Raw genomic sequence first — 20030 nt, 5'->3', positions numbered from 1 at the left:
CCCTACTTCTACTCGACAGACCGACAGACACTCCTCCTCTCCCTTCCCACCCAAAACACGCACGCACATATATGTTTATTCACACACAGACATATATCCCTGCACCCCCTTACTCTCCCCTTCCCTCTTCTCCATTTTCCTCCTCCCTCTCCCCCCCTCTCCACGCTCCAGCACATATCTATGTGTATATGTTTATATACAAATTCGTTTACACACCTCTGCAGAATCTGAGATTGTTGTATTTCCTGTCGTCGTCGATATCAGCTATAGTCCCTCCTTCCCCTTTTTCCTTCCGCCCGCCCTTTCCATCCATCCATCCCTCCTCTCCCCTCTCCCCCTCCCCTCCCTCCACCAACTAGAGTTGTGTGCGTCTGCGAGGAAAGGAAATGCATTTCAGTCTGTGGCGCAAATCGAGAGCTCTTCTTGTTTTCAGTTTCTCAAAAAATACTGCTGTACTTGCTGCAGGCACGCGTGCACGTGGATGGTAGACGCACACATGGGAGTATGGATGTAGGTGCATGCTTCTGTCTCTCTTCGATTCTCTCTGCGTGACTGCTGTTTTGTATTTTTCTCGTTATTGAGCAAGAAGTGACGTGTTGTGTAGATCCACACATCTTCAAGCACGCTTTCTCCCTCTCTGTCTGCATGTGCGCGTGCGTGGGCGTAGCCTAAAATCCCTATTGATTTGCTTGGCCCCTTCTCCCTCCCTTCCCGGCCCTTGTTGGCATTTGCGGCTTTTCATCTCTATTGATGCGTGGACCGCTTTACCCCCCCTTTCTGGCCTCCTTCCTCTGTTTAGTCCCCCTCCCCTCCGTGTCGTCGGTGATCTTCTTTCTCCCCCACAGCTTCCTCATCGGCGTTCATGAAGGATCCCTCACACGTCACGGCTTCCTCCGCGTCCCATCCATCGATCACTCGTACAGGCACGCCGATCCCATGGCTCCCACTGTCACCACCATCTTTGGTGGGCTCGTCGGCGGGGATCCCATCATCGGCAAGCGAGCGCTGGAAAGCCGCGCTGCAGTGCGTGCCCTGCCTGCGCTCCATCGAGGAGGGATCGACGTGGACTGTGTACCGACCACCCACTGTGATTCAGCTGAGCGAGGCCACAGGGTGCTCCGTCAGTAAGCTGGCTCACGCGTACAGTGACCTTCCAGTCATCACGCTCAATAAGATTGCCTCTACTGGTGACCAAGAGACACCAGCAGCAGAGCTTGATCTGAACTTCGATGGCTTCGAGTATCTGCAGCTGTCGCCGACGGATGACTCACTGGAGATGGCCGCAAAGGCGCTGATGGCGCGCCGCCCAGTTCCAGACGCAGAGGAAATCTTCTGGGAGCGCACATACTGGGAGGTCCTGCGGAAAGCGAAGCAGCAGATGATGGAGAAGAAGGAGCGCTCCCGCAATAAAAAACGATTGCAGAGGGAGAAGAAGGCCATGGCAAGAGTCAGCCAGAGCAGCTTCATGATGCCGTCGCCGAACGTCGGTCCGGCACCCACTTCATCTACCATAAACTCGCCCTCGTTCACCACGCCGCACAGTCGCCAGGGCTCCATGGGCGGGCCCTTTAGCGAATGCGTAGATCGTTCACCCGCTAACCTGCCCCACCAGACGGCGGCGCAGCGCACCGCCAGGGGTCTACTGCGCCGGGCTCGATACAACGAGACCCACAACCCGATTCAGCGCGGGTTTATGCGCTCGTTGTCGCTAGTGTCCCAGGGAAGCGCAACCCAGTCATCTATTCGCTGCCGCACCCACCGACGCCACGACTCGATCACCTCTCAGAATACGTTGACCGGCGCACGCGGGTTTCAATATCCTCTGTCATCCGTGGCGAGCGATGACGGGCGAAGCGCAACCAGTGACTCTCTCAGGACTCCGCTCCTGCATCTGATTCAGAGCTGTCGGTCTCGAGAGCTACTGGCAACCAGTCTCGAGCTTGACTTGTCCACATCCTGCGATCCGACTAACAACGGCATCACCACGCACTCCGGTCTTGCGCTGGTCGAGGGCGCGAAGGCCGACACTCCGGCGACTTCTGAGGTGTTGCCTCCACACAACACCGGAGACTTGTTCACGCCCCCCTGCAATGTTGCACGTAAGTACCAGACCAGCGGCGTGGTGGCGGCATCACCGATTTTGTCAGCATCCATTCAGACTTCGCAGAATCGCCGCTCGTCCGGCCAGCCATTGGGTAACACAAACAGCCTCCTTTGTTCCGACACCACCCCCCCAAAGAGCCGCATCATGCACAAGGGCTGCGCGACACACGCGCTAGGAGTCGCTCCGACCCCCTCTCCGAACCTAGGGCTATCTGCACCGCACTGTGTTCTGTTGTCTCTACTGGAGAACGGCAACGGCGACGAAAGAAGCAGCAGTTCCCCTTCGCCTGCAGGGTTGAAGCAGAAGCCTGCAGAGAAGCAGCCGTCGAAAACAGAGAGGGGGGGCAACAAATGTCGTGGTGGTTCAGCACCGCAGGTTTTGCTGCTGCAGCCTCAGCCGCGCTCTCTTGCGAAGATGCAGCGCAGGTCCAACGGGCGGGCCTCGTCTGGCGCATGTTCCGAGGCGCTAGACGTCCAGCCGAGCTCTCGGTGCACCACAGCACGGCCCTCGGTCGGTTCCACACACGCGCCAGCTACTGGGAGTGTCTCCTCGCGCCCATTGGTGGGCACGCAGGGCACGTTGCCTCTGTGTGCATCCAGGGATAACCTCACGGAGGGTATGCCGAAGGCAAGGAGTTCGTTGACAGGGCGTTCTCTTGCCGCGCAGGAAGTAATTGTTCGTTCCTCAAAAGTTAGCGTCAATGCACTTCCCACCGCAGCGGACACGAGGGCACAGGGAAACGGAGGCAAGCCAGCAGTGACAAGGGTCGACATAAAGCCTTTGCCCCCGAACGCGAATTCAACCCAACCGCTGCCCGGACGTCATTTGGATGGCGGATCTGCATCGGTTCAGGCCTTCCGCTGTCCCTTGACGCCACCTCGTACCACTGCTGCGACAGCAGCGATATCGTATACACCACCGCATCCTGCTGTCTCTTCCTCAGCTGTGCGGTCAGTCACAGTGCCACGGGCTGCGGCGGTGCCAGCGCTGTCTGCACCAGTGCCCAAACCGCTTCAGGCCACAGCAGCTGTCATGTTGCCCTCTATCACCCTCACCCCCGCCACCACGGCGTCCTCACTGTCTAGCAGTGTGACACCACGAGCGACGGCGCCGACTCTGCCCTCGTCACGCATCCCAACTCGAGAGGCCTCTGTGCCGCTACGCACTGAGTGCACGGCCCCCGCCATGCGCGCTGCGCTGCCGACGGCCCCCGAAGGCAGTCCCGACACGACGCCGCCCACGTCGACATCCGTGACGAATTCCCTGTTTCCTGCGAGGAAGCTGTCCTTCGCCGTTGCAGCACCATCCAAGGGGGTCGAGGCGCCGCTCGCAAGTCGCCAGAGCACCACGGCGGTGACGAGCTTGAAAGACGCTAGGTGTGATGAGACAAAGCCACCTTCCCTGGTGTCTAGCACCGCCTCAAAGGCTGACACGGTGCCGCCTCAGGTAGGCAACGACGGGGCCGACAAGAGTGCTGCTATCCGTTCCCCCTCCACCCTTACTGCTCCTCCAGTTGCTTGTGCTGGATGTCATTCCCGTATCGTACCCGAAAGTGGTGCGACTGACGCTTCGCCGCCCTCGAAGAAAAAAGCCAAGCATAAGGCGCCTGACTGCTGTGCCGTCCTGTAGAGGTTTCTGTGTGCGACAGACCTTTCCTTTTTTCTATAGTTTCCTTCCGATCCCCCGATTCCACACATGCTAATATGAGCAATGTTCGGAGGGGAGAAAAAGGAAGCGAAGCTGCGCGATCGCTGCAAACCCGCAGAGTCGGCTCCCCCTCCCCCTCCCTCCAAAAAAAAAAACAACCACAGAAAAAAAAAGGACGTTTTACCGGAGGTGGGGCGGTTGGCGACAGCGGGCCACGGCGAGAGGGCGGCGATGGGGGCACTCTCTGCAGAGTGCAAAATCATACAAAGCACCGATCTATTAAACCACAGGACGGACTCGTGCAGATGCTCAACCTCACGCTGTATGATTTAACGTAGACGCAGAGGAAGACAGGGGGAGGGAAGGCACTGCTCAAATGGAATGCCCCTCTCCCCCTCCTTCCCCAATACACACACACACACAAAAAAAAAGGTGATGTGGAGGAGGGGGGGGGGGTTCAGAACGTATCCTCTTGAACGCCTTCGGTGATTTCCGCACACTTCTCATCTCTCCCCCCCACCCTTGGGGTGCTTGCGATTCGTCTACGCACCCACTGAGAATCGAGAGAGGGAGAGAAGAGGTCGGCTTCATGGCGGCTCTTTTTCCTTCCCAGTCGCGCGCGCGCGCGGTACTTCAGTGCGTATGTCCTGTCCAGCACTCTCTCTACTTCATTTTCCTCCGCGCGCTTACCTTACATGTAAATATATACATATGTATACACATATACATATACATACATTTATATATTTATATATTTGTTTCTACCATCCAATTCATCGCCTCCAGTGCCCCCATTCACCTGACTTGACACTGCACTGTTTCGTCCAGTTCAGTGTCTGTGTCTCTTGAGAGAAATGCACCGGCGCTAGTCGATTCCCGGTGGCACTCTCCTTTTTTTGTCTTTCGTCGTGTCTGGCTCCTCGCTCACCGGCAACAGAACTTCATCTTCCATACACACACACACTCACACATCTTCCCCCCCTCTCTCTCTGTTTCTCTGCGTGTGTGTGTGTGTGTGTGTGTGTGTGTGTTGCTTTGAAGGCGGGTGCGTGTATTCATTTCTGCTTTTTATTTTTTCCTCCTCCCTCCTCCCCTCTTTTCACACCGCCCTTCAAATGCCACGGCGCTCTTATGCGGAGATGCTGTCGCGTCCGTCGGTACTCCAAAAACCGCTTCTCTACAAGCCGCCTTCATCTGCAGCGAGACCGGCGTCTTCCCCAAGGCGACGGCTGTCACCGCCGCCGCGGAACTCTCACTTGCCCACCTCGGCTACTGTCGACATCCCTAGGCGTTTGCTTCCCTATTACCTGTCCAAGGCGGAGTACAACACACGTGTGGAGGAAAACGAGGCGGACAGTGTAACATCCCCTACTGCCAGCGATGATGATAATGCGAGGAGGGAGTGGAGGCAAAGTGCAGACGACGGTCAGTGCGCCGTGGAAGATGAGCAGCAATGGTCGATGACACGCCCCTCTCAGTCTCTCCGGTCCCCGCCGTTCCAGAGTCGACGCAGCTACACTGGTACCTCAGCAATCCCCTCACCTCCCTCTCTGCATCACCGTCCGGCCAGTGCCGCGACGTCGTCCTCGCTAGGCACCATCAACAGGGTCACTACCATGCCACGAAGAGAGAGAAGCAACAGCCTCGGTGAGAGGCCGACGCTTCCAGAGTTGAGTACCCCACACCCACCAGCATTGACGGCAACTTCATCGAAGACCACGGCGCAGAGGTTGCACCCTGATGCTTCGCTGTCTTGCGGGTCAAACGTCACTGCGTATACTGAGGAACAGCGCCGCGTGTTCGAAGCACAGGTAATGCAGCAAGTAGAGGCACTGTTGCAGGCACAGCGAAGTGAGAGTCACGCCGAGCTTGAGGCGTGCCGTGTGATGGCTGCGGAAGCTCAGGCCACGCTCCAAACAGTTGAGGCGGCGTTGGGGGAGCAGATCGCTGGTGTCCAGCGTAGCAGCAGCGGCATCGTGGAGGGCACCGCTGCGCGCGTGAACGGTCGCCACACTGACGGTATGTCCAAGGGCGATATCCCTCACGCAGCGAAAGTTTTGTCGCAGTCGCAGTTTTATGTATCGGTGGACACATTGGCTCCGGATATGTTTCGCATTGCCGCAGCGGCGGCTGCGCCGGCAGCCGAGCAGCTTCTTGAGGCTATTATGAGCATTCAAGACGGCCAGGATGTTCCTGCGGTGCTGCGGCGAGTCATGGCGCAGTTCTACCAGGACCTAGTGCGTGCGCTGGTTCCACCGGTCATGGAGTTTGTGAACCAGCAGAGCCAGCTGTTGCACCAGCAAGGGACCGCTGTTGCTGCTGCGACCGTGACATCTCGTGCGTTGGCTGCCCGTGAGGCGGGCGATCTTGCACCCCAGCCCAGCGATGAGCTACTGCGCGCACAGGCCGAGGTAGCAGCACTGCAGGAGGAGGTTGACGCGTTGCGTCGCACACTGTGCAGTGAGAGCCTTCACGTGGTGAACCACAACGCTAGTGTCCCCACTCGTGACGTTCCCCGTTCAATGTTCACCACCATTGCGTCCAACCTACCGCTAGGTTCTCCGCAGGAAGACGTGATCTCTGCATTGCAGAACCGCCTGTTTTCCGAGTGTCATGCCATGCTCACTCGAAGCCGCCATGAGGCGCTCTTGCTGCGCCGCTCGCTGGAGGAGGAGCGGCGTCAGCACTTCCTGACGCGCCTGTGGCTTCTAAAACCTTCCTACCCCCTTTCATCACATAGAGTGAACGCTGGTGCTTCACTTGCTGCCGCTGCCGCTGGCGCTGGCGATGCTGGGTTGCACCACCTCCATACTAGCACGAGGCGGGACCTCGGCACCAGCCCTGACCTCGGTGCATCTCCAAGGTCAGGCAGCGGAAGCCGCTCTTCGCCAGTGATCCATAGCTCATTGTCGACGCGGAGCCCAGCTTCATCCGCGCCCGATACGGGCGATCCTCCTCAACAGCAATCCCGCGAGGCAGCCGCGTTGTGTGGGGGCTCTTTGCCGAGCGCTGTGCATCACGCGGCCCCACATCGCTGGACTCCTGCCCGCAGTCCGCTTCATCTTGCATTTAGCAGCGAAGGGGCAAGAGAGCACGACGAGGATCAGGCTGCGGAGAACCGCTTTCCTGTAGAGCAGTCACCCGCATCGTCTGCATTGCCCGTGAAGCCTCCACCTTCGTATCAAGCGCTGTCCACCACTCGTAGCCGCGCAGCACCATGCCCTGCGGCATCTCTCCAAAGTGCTATGCGCGTTGCAGAGGAGGTACTGCGGACAACAGCGCCGGCCACGTATTCTGCCACGGAGCCTGCCCATCCCTATTACCGGGAGGAGAGAGATGGCGGAGCGGCGGAGCGGCCACAAGGTCGAAGCAGTGGCGGTGCCACTTCGGTTTCTAGCAAAAACGGCGATGCTCCCCTCGCGGTGCAACGACGCGGCGAGGGTTTCCAGCCGCCCCCACGCATGCGGGGGGAGTCTGTGTCTCTTCTCGACCCGTCTGACAGCTTCAACGAGGAGGTATATGATAGAGACCCACCGCCCTTTGCTGAGAATCTGACAACAGGTAGCTCATCACGCGCAAGTCCCTATAGATCAGCGTTTATTAGTGTGCAGGGCCGACACAGCAGCCACACCACAGGCACGAGCATGAATCCAATCTCGGGATCCGTACTGGCGACCCCATGGAACGGCTCGACTGCTTCTGCAGAACACGCATCCGCGCCGCCGAGTGACCCTCACGAGAGACGAGTCTGGGACAAGACGGTGGAGCTGTTGGGCCGCTACTCCATCGTCTAGGGTGAGGGGGATGTGGGTGAGGGGGGGGGGGGCGGTCGAGCGTGTGTGTGAGGATACGGCGGCCATGTTCGGGTGCAGATCTGTTACTTGCATGGACACGCGCACGTCCTCCCACGAATGAAGCAGGCACCAATGCAGCAACAGCATCACCCCAGAGGAGGAATAATGATGGGGTCTCGGTGCTGAGAATCCCCCCTCCTCCCCCTCTGCCCCACCTTCTTTCATCTTTTGCGTGCAACTCGCTCTTGCTGGACTAGTGCAGCCAGACACAGCAACAGAGATATGACGACACGTTGCTCACCACTGTAGCCGGCAAGAGGCTTCATTGCGCTCCGTCGATATTAATCGACACTGCGGAGGGGGTGGGGGAGGCGGGTAGTCGCCTGGACCGCTTCCCATCCGCTTTTTTTTGTGCGTGTATGTGCGTGTGTGTGTGTGTGTCTGCGTGCCTGAGTTAAGATAGTGTGTCCCTCCTTGCAGCCCTTCTTCACCCCTTAATTCATCGATTGATTCGACAGTGGCGACTCTGCTAGCATGGAAACGGCTCACGCACGCGCACACACTCTCGTTCTCTTCCCCCCCCCCCCCAAAAAAAAAAAAACAGAAAAAAGGCACGTTGCCCTACTGAGGCTATATCTTTGCCGGGTTCTCCCCTTTCTTTCTTCCCCGACCCGGTGATGGGCGCGGCGCGTCTCTCCTTTACATACCTCCCCCTCTCTCCCTCTAGGTCAGTCGACTTTCCGCTGGAGTGTGGTGCCGGATACTACTCGTACAGCCGCCCACTCCCCCCCCCCCCAAAAAAAAAAAAAAAACTCTTTTCGCTACACCGCTCCATTTTTTTTTTCTCAGAGTCACACGATCGACGATTTCGTAACTCGATCGCGCCCGCTTCTTCGATGGGGCTATCACCACAACCGGAGTTGGTGCGCCGCACGGTAACGGCATGTCGCATTGTGCTTCTTGAGGTCCGCCGCCGCGTTGACTCGTCTATCACAAATACCGCCGTCAAAGCAGAGCTGCAACGTGGGTTGAGGGCTGCCGAGTTAGCGCTGCCCATTGCTGAGCAGACCGCCAGAGTGCATTCGCAGGGCAGCGGTTTGAGCACCAGCGGCGCTCCCGGGAGGACGTCTACTTCTGCCCGGCTGCCCTTGGATCAAGAGGGGGCCGTGAGGCGGCCGAAGACCACCACCGCGCGGTCACCAAACAACACCACCGACGTTTCAGCGCAACAAAGCAGTTCTCGATCGGGGGAAGACGATACGAATGGAGTGAAGAGGCGTTTGTCGAGTTCGTGTCATAGCGGCGGGGAGACCGCCGCTTCGAAGCGACCTGTTGGCACCGGGGGCGTCACGGACAATTCCCTCTCGTGTACGGCACTCCAGAGTGCCGCCGTCTGGAGCTATGTTCTCAGCGCAGTCTTCTGGAAGCGACGGAAGCTGACGGAGTACACCCTCACCGCTTTGCAGCTGTTGCTGCGCGTCGCAGCGGTACCCCCAGACCTTGTCACTCTTATTGTGGACCCAGCAGCGCTGACGGCCGAGGGCACTCGCGACAGCAGTGGCGGCTTTTACAAAGGTTGTCGCACGCCGGGCCGATCAAGCCGCATGCTTGTCTCTGCTCCCACTGGTGTGTACTACGTGCTTTCTGAATGTCTGCTGCAGTCATTTCCTGAGCCGGCGGTGCAGATGCGTGCGTTGCGTCTAATTCGTGAGCTGGTTACCAGGGGTGCCAGGCCACCACGCGAAGCTAGAGCAGACACGGGCGCTGCAGGCCGCCAAGGAGAGGCCAATGGCTTCCCTGTTTGTGGTGCCGGTAGTGGCATCGATGACATGGCGACTTGCTTTCGCGGACAGGCTGCCATTGAAATTATCGAGTCCTGCTTCACCGTCGCAACAGAGGGGACGCAGAACGTGGTGCGGCACGAGGCCCGCCTAGCGCTTGGGGCGGCAGTGCGGTGCGTCGTGCACGCTTTTGTGACAATGCAGACTTACGATGGAGCACTCGACTGCGCTGGTAGCGGTGCTGAGCCGCGCACAACCTTCACAACGGATACCGTTCTTGCGGACTACACAGTCGATGTGGATCACAACGAGCCCTACACTTGGATCCACCTCATGCCATCAGGCAAGAGTGTCGTGGTGCCGACTGCGCAGCGCTCAAGCGGCAAAACCCACGGTGATGCCACCATTCAGTCACAGCAGGGCGAGAGGAGACCCTCGTCGATTACTGGAGTGCCAACCGCATCCTCATCACCACAGGACATGAAACAGATGCCGCGCTCATGCGATGCAAACAGCAGCGTTAATGAAGGAGCATCGAATGCTCAGGCACCGCCACCAACGCACACGTTGCCTAGTCGGGCCTCTGCCTTTTCCGTGCAACTGGTTAACGCGCAACCATGCAGTTATGACGGTCCTCGAGGTCCAGCGCAGTCTTCGCTGCGATGTGAATCTTTCGACGCCGCTGCGGCATCCCCGCTAGGCGCTGTTTCATCACGATCCCCGCCAAAGGTTTCCTTTGACCCTCACATGCTGTTCCGCAATAGCGCTGATGAGTCTCTCGTGCTTCACGCGCTGTCAACGTTGAATACCTCTGACGGTGCTCTGCCAGTCCCTCTGAAGGATTTGCTGATCGTTCTACGCCGTATGTGCTGCTGCGCCTCACGCCCGTGCAGTGGTACCCCAAACTACGCGAACGTTGATGTGCAAGCGCGTGATGTGGGTTTGTGGGCTCTTGAGTGTCTTTTTGGCGAACTTCCCGTAGCCAACTGCCAGCAGGAGCACCGCTGTGCTCCGTGGATGTCTCTGGTGCTGCACGCATGCAAGTACGAGCTGCTTGGGTGCCTCGCCAAGAACCTGGCCATGGCGACCCCGTTTACGCTTTTCGAGCGAGCTGTACGCTTGCTCGGGATGCTGCTGCGCAAGCTGCATTACCACATGGCACGCGAGCTGCACACGTTGCTCGGCGCCTTTCTTCTTCCGCTGATGGTGTCGCAGTACGCCGGTTTCCGTCAGAAACACGCGGTGCTGTCCATGATACGGCAGCTCTTCACCATACCCCACCTGTGCGTGTCATTCTTTGTAAACTACGATTGCAACCCCGCCTTCGACCCTGGCGCCGAGTACGGCGGCATGCTGGAGCTGCTTGTGGAACACGTAGCGGAGATGACCTTTCTGGATCACGTTGACGAGAAGGGCGACGCCTACCCGTGGCTCTCCTCCGATCAGCAGCAACTTCTTCGTAGTGAGTGCGTCGTGGTATTCCACACACTGATGTCCTCGCTCCATCGATGGATCGCCCAGGACCCTCTGGAGTACGTGCAGAGCATGCGGTGCAACTCCCAGGACACGCAGTGGCGAGAGCAATGCGAAGGCGACGACGCGATGGATGCGACCGACTCGTACCGGAACAGGTCGCTATTAGCGGAGGTGGTGGACTCGCACCAGCCGTCCGCGGGCCGCTACTCCGCTACAGCGGTAGCGGCGAGCCGTGCGAAGGATGCCGAAGGGAGCAGCAGCCAAAACGGGAGCGAGTTCGACGGCTGCGATGTGGCCTTGGCCCACAACAGTGACATAGCCCTCCCTTATTGGAACAAAGAACACAACATAGGGTATCACTGGAAGCACATCCATTACCTACTTCACGACAAGCGCATCTCTCAAGAAGCAGTGCAGCGCATTAACGCAGGTCGTTGGAGGGAGGCGAAGGAGTTCCTCGAGAGTCGTGGTTTGTTGGCAGTATCGGCACCCAGCGAGGTGGAGCGGACCGATCCGACGAGTGTCGCCGCTGGAACGTCGAGCTTCGCTCTCTTTGCTCGTTTTCTCTTCGAGTACCCTGGAATTTCGCGCGACGCGCTCAGCTCAATCTTTGAGAGAGTCAATCACAAGGACGGCGCTTCACGCATGGTGCTGCAAGAGTACCTGCACTGCTTTACCTACACAGATGTACCGATGGATGTTGCGATGCGCGACACAACATGCAGGTTCATGTCCTGGGATCGGCCAATGTTTGAGGCGAAGGTTTGGGAGACGATACAGCAGTGCTTCGGCAACGAGTACGCAAAGCAGAACCCTGGCTTTATCACAGCCCACGACGCCGACGTTATGGCTGGCGTCTTACTTTTCCTTCACTCAAATTTACACAATCCCTTGGTGAAGAAGGACCGAATGCAGGTGTCACAGTTCGTGCGAGACGCCAATGCCTGTCTTGAGTTTCCCATGATGGAGACGGATCTCCATGCCATGTTTAACCGCATTTTGCGCTGCAAGTGGGAGCTGGATATCTATGGCCGCACGCCGCAGCAGGCGGAGAAGGAGTCCACGCTAATGCGACTCTCAGTCAAAATTCAAATGGAGAGGGCGGCGCAGTCGAGGCAGCAAAGCGCCGTGGCCAGCAACAGTTCCATTGTGAACTGCAGTGAAGCGGTGCTGTCAACGAGTTTCTCGGCCCCTAGTCTTGATGGCGATAGGGTTTCCACCGCGGTGGCGGCGGCTGCAAAGTGCTTGACGACGAGCACGGACGACTTCACCATCGACACCGAGGCGGGAGTCGCAGACGACGCACCAAAAAGGGCGGAGGAGTGCGAAGGGAGCCTACACCGCAACACCTTTCCTTCCCCAAAGGCCAAAGCTGCGCGAAACTCGAGCGTATCCATAGACGGCAGCACACTGCGGGTATGGATGAGCAACGATGTGGCATTGCTGGACCACACGATTCCGAATTATGTGGATAAAAAGGGCATCCTGAAAACGAAGGAGGGGCACTACCACGCATTTCACAATGTTTCCACCATCTACTTACACAAGCTAGAATCCGTGCATCGATTGTATTGCATCGAGGGCGAGGCCTATCGTCCACAACCGTACGTTGTGCCATGTTACGCTGAACACGTGCGGCAGATGCTGCTGCTCACATATCCACATGTCATGTCGTGTGTGTACATGGGCTTTCGTGTTCTCGAGGAGGCGCCCATCACTCGCAAGCTGCTGGATACGATGCAAATCACATACGACATTGCTGCCGCATTTGTGTTGAACTTGCGGGACCTGCGCCCTGTGATGGAGGAGGCCTTGCAACGGTATCTGGACGATGAACGGGCCTACCGCTTGCTGCCGCTGTCTCGTGCCACCTTCGTGCCCTTCTCACTGAATGTCCTCTAAGGCAAGGGGGAGGGGGGGGTGGGGGCAAAGAAAAGGTGTCAAGTGTCGAATCTAGAGATTCCGGGCATGTTAACCGATCAGCGAACTCTGCCTGCATGTATAATTGTCTTTCTCTCTCCTCCCCCCCCTTCCCGAGCGCGCACCGCGAGGCACAACACGTCGACGATATTTTGGTGCCGCCAGCACCGCCATTTCATTATTTGGTTTTTTTTTCCAAAACGTTCCGAATCCAATGAAATCAGTTTGCTGTATTATGTTTATTGTTTTTTTTTTGTATGCAATGGATGTTCTCAGAAGCGTCACCCCCCACACCCGTCAAGCTGCGAGTGCACGGCTACCTTCTTTTTTTTTGTTTGCTTGGTACTGACGTTTTGCTGATAGTGTATGAGCTCATCCCCTAATCTTCTGCTTTCCTCCTCCCCCCTTTCTCCCCCTTTCCCTCTTTTTTGTTTCTCATCAGCTCCGCTTTCAGGATCGCCTTGGTGCTTGTGTTGACTCTTGCGCTGTTGCAAACCCATCCGAGTATGAAATGTGGGCACGCTTCTCTCTCTCTTTGTGTGTTCTCGTGTTTTCGTCTGTGATTCCGAGTAGGGGCTGGGTTGTCTACACGATTGCTTGGGAGGGATGCAGGTTTTCTCTCTCTCTCGGTCTACCTCTTTTTTTTTCGCCTTTTTTGTTGATCGGCATTTTTCACTTCACGTGTCCATGTATGTGTGCGTATATATAAATATACCTTTATTTTGATTATCGAACTTTGACGCTCTCCTTCGTGTTGTCAAGTTATCTCGACGATACGGAAAAAAAACATGAAAAAAGGGGGTGCTGCGTGTGTGTGTGTGTGAAGAGCAATGCCACAGTTCAACAACCACACACACCAAAAAAAACGCAACGCGAACGTTGTGAAGGGAGGGGGGGACCAGAGGGCAGAGATGGCATGTAGTGCATTCATGACGGGGTGAGGAGGGGGGAGCCGGAGGATGCAGTGTTGCTGCTTCCCCCCATATCGTTTTTTCTTATTTGCACGAATCGACATACCTAAGCGCGCACTTTTGTGCGTCATCCACGTATCTCTTCCTCTTTTTACCACCGCCTTGTTTGCAGAGAGGTGGATGTTTGTTTTTTTTTGCGGGGGGGGTGGAGGGGACGCCTGCTGAAGGGCCATGCAGTCTGGGTGAATGGACGTCGACAGGTGTTTTCTCTCTGTGTTGGATCTGAGAGAGAATCGGGCGTGATGGGTCGGTGGCAAAGATGCCGCGGTTGCAGTGGTGCCCCATCACCCCACTACTCCTCATCCTTTGAGCAGAAGAGAAGGCGGGGGGAGGGTCGTGCCGCGGTTTACTTGCGCCTCCATAGCACAGTCGATGTGATCAAGTGACAATAAAAAGAGGAGGAGGGTTTTTCGCACACCAACGGATGGCGTGCGCGCATGCAAGCGTTTCCTATATATGCATACATGTTTCTTTCTTTCGACACGCTCATTCTCCCGTTCCCTGTGTCGCACCGCTCTCCCTTTCTATTTTTTCTTCTCTCCCTCCTTCCCTTCTTTCCTCTTTTTTTCACACTATTCAAAGGGTTGATCCGCGTTGTTTCTTCGGTTTAGAGCATCCGAACCGGAGGGCAGTGCGCCACACGCGCCAAACTGACGAGTCATCAGCACAGACATCCACAGACACACTTTCATTACGAGCGTTTTTTTTTGTACTCCGGAGTGTCCCCTTCGCGATCTTTTTTTTTTTTGTGAGCTTCTGTTTGCTCCTCGCTGCATTCTTGTGCGTGTGTCACTTTACTGTGTGCTGCCTCTTTTCGAAGACAAGGGCAGCATCCAAAAAGCCTCTATGGTCCACTGTTTTTTTTTTTTCCACATCGCATGGCCGGGTTACTTTTCTTTTGGTTGGTCGCGTACAGTAGGCAGACTACGACAGCAGTGTTTACTTCTGTGAATACGTGCCAGTAATTAAGTGAGAGCAAACATATCAGCGCTGTTTCATTATATACACACACTCATATTGCCGTGTGTGTGTGTGTGTGTGTCCGACTCTGTCGGTCGCATCCCGATGGCGAACTACGCGTACATGAGTCCTCAAGAGCTGGTAGAGCTGCTCAGCAAGCCCGAATCGCTCATCGAGGTCGCTGTGGTGGACTGCAGGGATAGCGATCGAAGCTGCGGCTTTATTGTGAACTCAATAAGCCTGCCAACGCTCAACTCCACCACGCAGATGTACAATGAACTCGCAAAGAGACTCTTTGAAGAGGAGAAAAAGATTGTTGTTTTTCACTGTGCACAGTCACTTGTGCGCGGCCCCAAAGGGGCCAACAGGTTCGCGCTGGCACAGAAAACAGCTGGCTACTCCCTTCCTGCGGTGTACGTGCTGCGTGGTGGGTGGGAGGCGTTCTACAGTCTTTTTGGCAATGTGCGGCCAAACCTCATGTGTCTATGAGTGGGGAGCTCTAGCGGCACCGATGGCACAGGCAGTGCACATTTGCAGGATATCTGCTGTGCGGGTGGTGAGAGTGAGACTTGGGAGGGGGGGGGCAACGAGGCGAAGAGATGCCGCGCCGAGGGCCTGGCTGCTGCTATCACGTCGATCTCTCGTGATCGCACCTCTTTCACACGGCTATTAACGCGTGTTTCTGTGTGCGCACGCTTTTCAGTTTAGTTGCGCAGACGGCTGCACCCCCGGTAGGCACCTGTGAGCCTTTTTTTTTTGATGGCCTGAGCGTGTCCCTCCACGCGTTTTCAGAGCTTCGTGGCTTGGTTGCTATGGTCGGAGCGGGCAGCGACAATCATAATGGCAACACCTGAGAAAGAGATCTCTGAGAGAAGTGCATGCGCTTCCTTCTCCCCTCCCCCCCACAAGCAAGTACGGTGAAGGCGCGCTTGAACAGAGGTGATCACATTATGTATATATGCACATGTGGTGCATCTGTGCACTTCGACGCACCTGAGGTGTGGCGTGTTTTCATCTGGCACAGTCTCGACACAGCATTCCACCACACACCACACCTTGTGTGTGAGGATGGCGCTCTCTGTTTGTACCGGTCATCTGTGTCCTTGCCCCCCCCCCCCTCCAAGGAACACACATACAGCTCTGTGCAGCCGAAGATCTCCCCTCGACCTTCACCTCCCTCTCACTTCCCCCCGCATCTCCGCTATCTTCTCTACGAACCCCTTGCTGCACTTGCTCTGTTTTTTTTTTGCCTTTTGAGTCTGTCGGAGAAGTAGTAGGGGGATTGTGTTCTCGACGGAGAGCCTCTGCGTCGGCCTTGTTCTTTTTTTTGCGCTTGTCGAATTCAAGTTTTGTTGCAGTCTTCCTCTCACGCACACGCACGCACACACTCCAACACACACACACACACACACACACACACGGTGCATCTCTTCATGAAGGATGAGTCGATTGGATAAGCAGCAACACCAGGAGAGCGTGGTGGGCACCTCCCGTGACGTGAGCGTGCGTCTCTTTGCTTTCGCCAACACACGACCGGCTTACCAGGTTGTGTTTGCACCAGAGGAGCCCCTCATCGTTCTCAAGTCGAAGAGGTCTGCTACACCACAGCATCCATGCCTTCAGTGGGAGCCACTGAGCAAGCTGGTGTTCCAGGCGCGCCCCAACACTACACACGCTGTTTACGTTGCTGACACCACCAATCTCAGCAGTATCGCTACATATGAGCAAGAGGAGCACGTAAACGGCGCCGCTGTCGGACCGCTGCTGAAGCAGCTGAGCAATGTAATTACGCGGCTCAATCCACATAACGCCACCATGGTAGCGGCTGGGGTGTCGGCACACCTCGCGATGAAGTACGTTCTGGTGGGTGAGAAGACGCTGGGCCACCGCGATCGACTTGTGCGCCGGATCGTCCTCGTATGCCCCACCCCATTGAGCGCCCTCACTGCAATGTCAAATGCTGTCATCAGGCGTCCTCCCGTGGATGGTTATCCGCTTCCGGAGGTTATTTTGCTCCTCAAGGAACAGGCAGAGGCCCCTGCGTGGTCTGCATGGTTGACTGCGCTGCAGGATGTACATCGCATCTTATCTTTCCGCATCACCACGGACTTGACGCCGTCGCTGTTCGCTGCTATCGCCCACGAAGCAGGACTTTCGACGGCAGACGGCACAATGGTAGACTTGCAGCGACGCTACGCGGTGCCACGCGTGTATCGGCTGGACTTTGTGCTCAGCAAGCAGACAAAGAGTGTGGTGCAGTTGCCACGACTGAGTCCACTCGACACACTCGGCTACGACGACGCCGGAGACAGTGATGGAGATGCACACGGTCATCACTCGCAGCACCGCGGTCACGACGCAGGAGAAGCTGCCGACAGCAGTGAGGAGGAAGTCGATTTCGAAGCGGATGCCGATGAGGCTGCTGCCGGTGATGCTGCGGATGCGGACAAGGCCTGCTGTGGGTGTAGCAGCGAAGGTTGCCACAATGGCCACGAGCACGGTGCCGAGCCAGCAGGCGATTGCGGGGCTGACGGTATGATAGTGAGCGGCCTTCACGGCCTCGCTAACTGGTGCGACCCGGTGCGCGTTATCGTGGAAGGCCGCGTGCTCAACCTGGAGACTGGCCTGGTCGGCACGACGGACGGCTGTGTCGAAGTACCCAACTTGCCCGCGATGGTTGCAGCGAATTCGACCCTCGCCGCATGGCACGCGCGGGCCACACTGAGTCACAAGAAGTCTGATCGGCAAAAGCCGCCTGCAGTGGCGATCGCCGCCGTGCTGAGCCGTGATGACAAGGGCCGTACCACGCTGCACGCAGAGGAAGTGCGGCCTCTCACCAAGGCGGAGGTGCGGCACTCCATGACGGCCGGCTCCTCCACCGAGGAGATTCCAGTGCACTATAACACCTCCCACATAGCACACAGCTACGGCGCACTGCTGATTCGAGGTCGGAAGTGTGCGCTGGTGCGCAACGTAGACGGTGCAATGGTGGATGCACACATGCGTATTCCCTCCGCGCTCCACAGCAGCTCGGAGGAGTCTTCCATGGACTGTGCCGTGCGCGCCCTCTGTGACGCCTGCGAGGTGAGCAGCGATAATTTTTTCCTGCCGAACTACCTGCCGCCCGTTGTCTACTACCCCCTCGCAGCAGCGACCAACTCGGACGACGCTGGTCAGCAGTGTGTTACCATCTACACTGCCTTGGCGATCAGTCCTCCTCCACGTGGCGCCGCCGCCGATGCCGTGGAGGACGCACCAGAGCCGGAGGAGCCATACGACTGGGTGAGTTTCAGCCGCGCACTGGAGCTGTTGGAAACAGAGGCTGAGCGGGAGGCGCTGCGGGAGGCGCAGTGTCACCTGGAGCGGGCGTACAAGGCCGGGCTGTACACGCCCGTCAAAGGTTGCGGTCTCTTTGGCGAGATTGTAAAGCCGTTTCGTGGCGCTGCTGTGTCTTTGGAGAATCAGACGGGTGTTTTATCCCCAGTCGCGCAGCCTCTCAAAACGCTGGATGGTGTCGAGTTTTACGTGGTTGTCTGCCCTGGTGGCACGGCAGCTGAATGGATGCCGCTGCTGACGCAGGCGCTGCACACGAGTTCTTCACTTGCATGTGATTCAAACACCTCCACTTTATCCATTGAGGGTATCGCTGCAGAAGCCAAGTCACGTGGTGAGCGGCATGTCTTGTTGTTTCTGGGCGACGACAGTGACGCTGAGGCCTTCTGCGAGGCACATCTGCTGGATTTGACAGAGAGCAGACATGCGACGGCGCAGGTGTTCACGGTGCTGCTGCCCCAGGTGGCGTCGTCCATAACCGATCTTGGCGGCGGTGCGCCCGCCTCCGAGCATGAGATGCGGCTAGAATCTCTTCTTTCTGCCGTGCGCGTCTCCGACGCTCTCATCACCATGGTCCCACCCCAGCGGCTTTCCACTGGCGAGCACGCTATCCTGCATGTCTGCTGCAGAGCCAATCCGGATCTCATGCTTTTTTACAGCTGGGAGGCTCGCCGCCCCTTCACCTTAAGCGACTGCACGGCGACGGCGAGCAGCAGCGGCATTGACGCTGGTACTACACCGATCCTGAAGGAAATGAGGGTCCGCACGCCCCCTGGCGTGCCTGTTGCTCCTGCCGCCCTTGCCTTCCTCACCCACGCAGGAGCGCTGGACTGCTTCTATGTGGCAGGGCACTGTCGTTTGCTGTTCGTGCAGGGTCAGGTGTGGGTACCTACCCGCGGTTCTACGCAGGGTTTCGTCTCCCTTGACGTCACATCGCACTGCCTGGCAGTGGAGCCGGGAGAGGAGTGGCCGGGCACCAGCGACGCAGGTCGCACAAGTGAACTGACGCTGCACCTATGGTGCGCTAGTGATGCTGCAGCCGATGCGGCCGCCGCGCACGTGGTTACACTAGAGAGGCAGCTGCAGTGGAGTGAGGCGAGGGACGGCACTGACTGGCTGCTAGCGTACGATCCTCTTCCCCAGTGGGAATAGTGCACCAGAGCAAATAAAAACGGTCGAGATCACTCAGTTCGTTGACGTGCATGGCCAAGGGTAGATGTTTTGGTGTCCGAGAAGTATGAGGATGAGTCGAATCTCCACCGGGGGGTCCCTCCTCTTGAAGTTTATAGGGTATCAGTGCTGCGCGGTGGCAGGCTGGCGTTTCCCAATTTTTTGTTTTTGGCGCATCCATCGCAATTCCACTCGGATTCCTCTACGTTTGTGATATCCTTTTTTTTTGTGTGTGTATTGCACTTCTCACATTTAACACCAGCCAGGTCGAGTGGTACATATAAAACGGTTAACTTGTGCCACCTCCCCTCCGAACTGCAAGGAATGAAAAACAAGAGAGAAAAACAACCCCCCCCTTCCTCTCTCATCCCCCACCCCCTCCCTCCCCCTCCCTCCCTCCCCACCCTCCCCACCCTCCCTCCCTCTACATTACACCTGCATTGGGTGATCCGTCTGAGAGGCTCTCTTGTCAATCATTGTCTTGCAGAGTCGAGTATCGACAACACAAAAGAAAATGGACTTCGCCACTCTCGTATCTGTAGGTGTGCTGCCCATTGGATGATGGTGCACTGCGGACTCACCATTTAGATCTTCACTCCACCAATCAAGCCTCGCCTGCGGAAGGGGGAGGTGAGGCAGAGAGAGATCTTGGCGCTAGAGGCTCAGGGTGGGATGGATGGATGATGCTTCCTTTGGTTTTTTTTTGTATCTGGTCTACCACTTTTAGGCGTCCCTCGTCTTTTGAAACATCTCAGCTGGTTACTACACGTTTTGGACTCATTGTGTCGCTCTTCCTCGTGATCAATCTCAAGTTGCACTCAGTGATCGTTGGTGGTCTCGTTAAAGGAGTGGCAACATTACTAGTGGGCATTAC

General features: G+C 57.0%; 5 protein-coding genes across 5 annotated transcripts; all 5 read left to right on the top strand.

Moving 5' to 3' along the window:
• Nucleotides 1-862: 862 nt before the first annotated feature.
• JKF63_02640 (uncharacterized protein) lies at nt 863-3733 on the top strand (the record flags this gene model as incomplete). Its single annotated transcript, XM_067898664.1, has 1 exon — nt 863-3733. The coding sequence occupies one exon, from the start codon at nt 863-865 to the stop codon at nt 3731-3733; it is 2871 nt and encodes a 956-aa protein (XP_067754821.1).
• A 1133-nt stretch (nt 3734-4866) lies between these two features.
• On the top strand, nt 4867-7545 carry JKF63_02639 (uncharacterized protein; the record flags this gene model as incomplete). The annotated part of the gene is made up of 1 exon (XM_067898663.1): nt 4867-7545. The coding sequence occupies one exon, from the start codon at nt 4867-4869 to the stop codon at nt 7543-7545; it is 2679 nt and encodes an 892-aa protein (XP_067754820.1).
• An 896-nt stretch (nt 7546-8441) lies between these two features.
• On the top strand, nt 8442-12704 carry JKF63_02638 (uncharacterized protein; the record flags this gene model as incomplete). Its single annotated transcript, XM_067898662.1, has 1 exon — nt 8442-12704. The coding sequence occupies one exon, from the start codon at nt 8442-8444 to the stop codon at nt 12702-12704; it is 4263 nt and encodes a 1420-aa protein (XP_067754819.1).
• Nucleotides 12705-14758: 2054 nt separating this feature from the next.
• Nucleotides 14759-15142, top strand: JKF63_02637 (uncharacterized protein; the record flags this gene model as incomplete). Its single annotated transcript, XM_067898661.1, has 1 exon — nt 14759-15142. The coding sequence occupies one exon, from the start codon at nt 14759-14761 to the stop codon at nt 15140-15142; it is 384 nt and encodes a 127-aa protein (XP_067754818.1).
• Nucleotides 15143-16093: 951 nt separating this feature from the next.
• On the top strand, nt 16094-19138 carry JKF63_02636 (uncharacterized protein; the record flags this gene model as incomplete). The annotated part of the gene is made up of 1 exon (XM_067898660.1): nt 16094-19138. One exon carries the CDS (start codon nt 16094-16096, stop codon nt 19136-19138), a length of 3045 nt encoding a protein of 1014 aa, XP_067754817.1.
• Between the last annotated feature and the right edge of the window lie 892 nt (nt 19139-20030).

This window comes from Porcisia hertigi, chromosome 32 (genome assembly GCF_017918235.1).
Source record: "Porcisia hertigi strain C119 chromosome 32, whole genome shotgun sequence".
NCBI classification, from domain to species: domain Eukaryota; phylum Euglenozoa; class Kinetoplastea; order Trypanosomatida; family Trypanosomatidae; genus Porcisia; species Porcisia hertigi.
The sequence above is the reverse complement of the archived record's forward strand: the minus strand, read 5'-3'. Positions and strand labels throughout refer to the sequence as shown.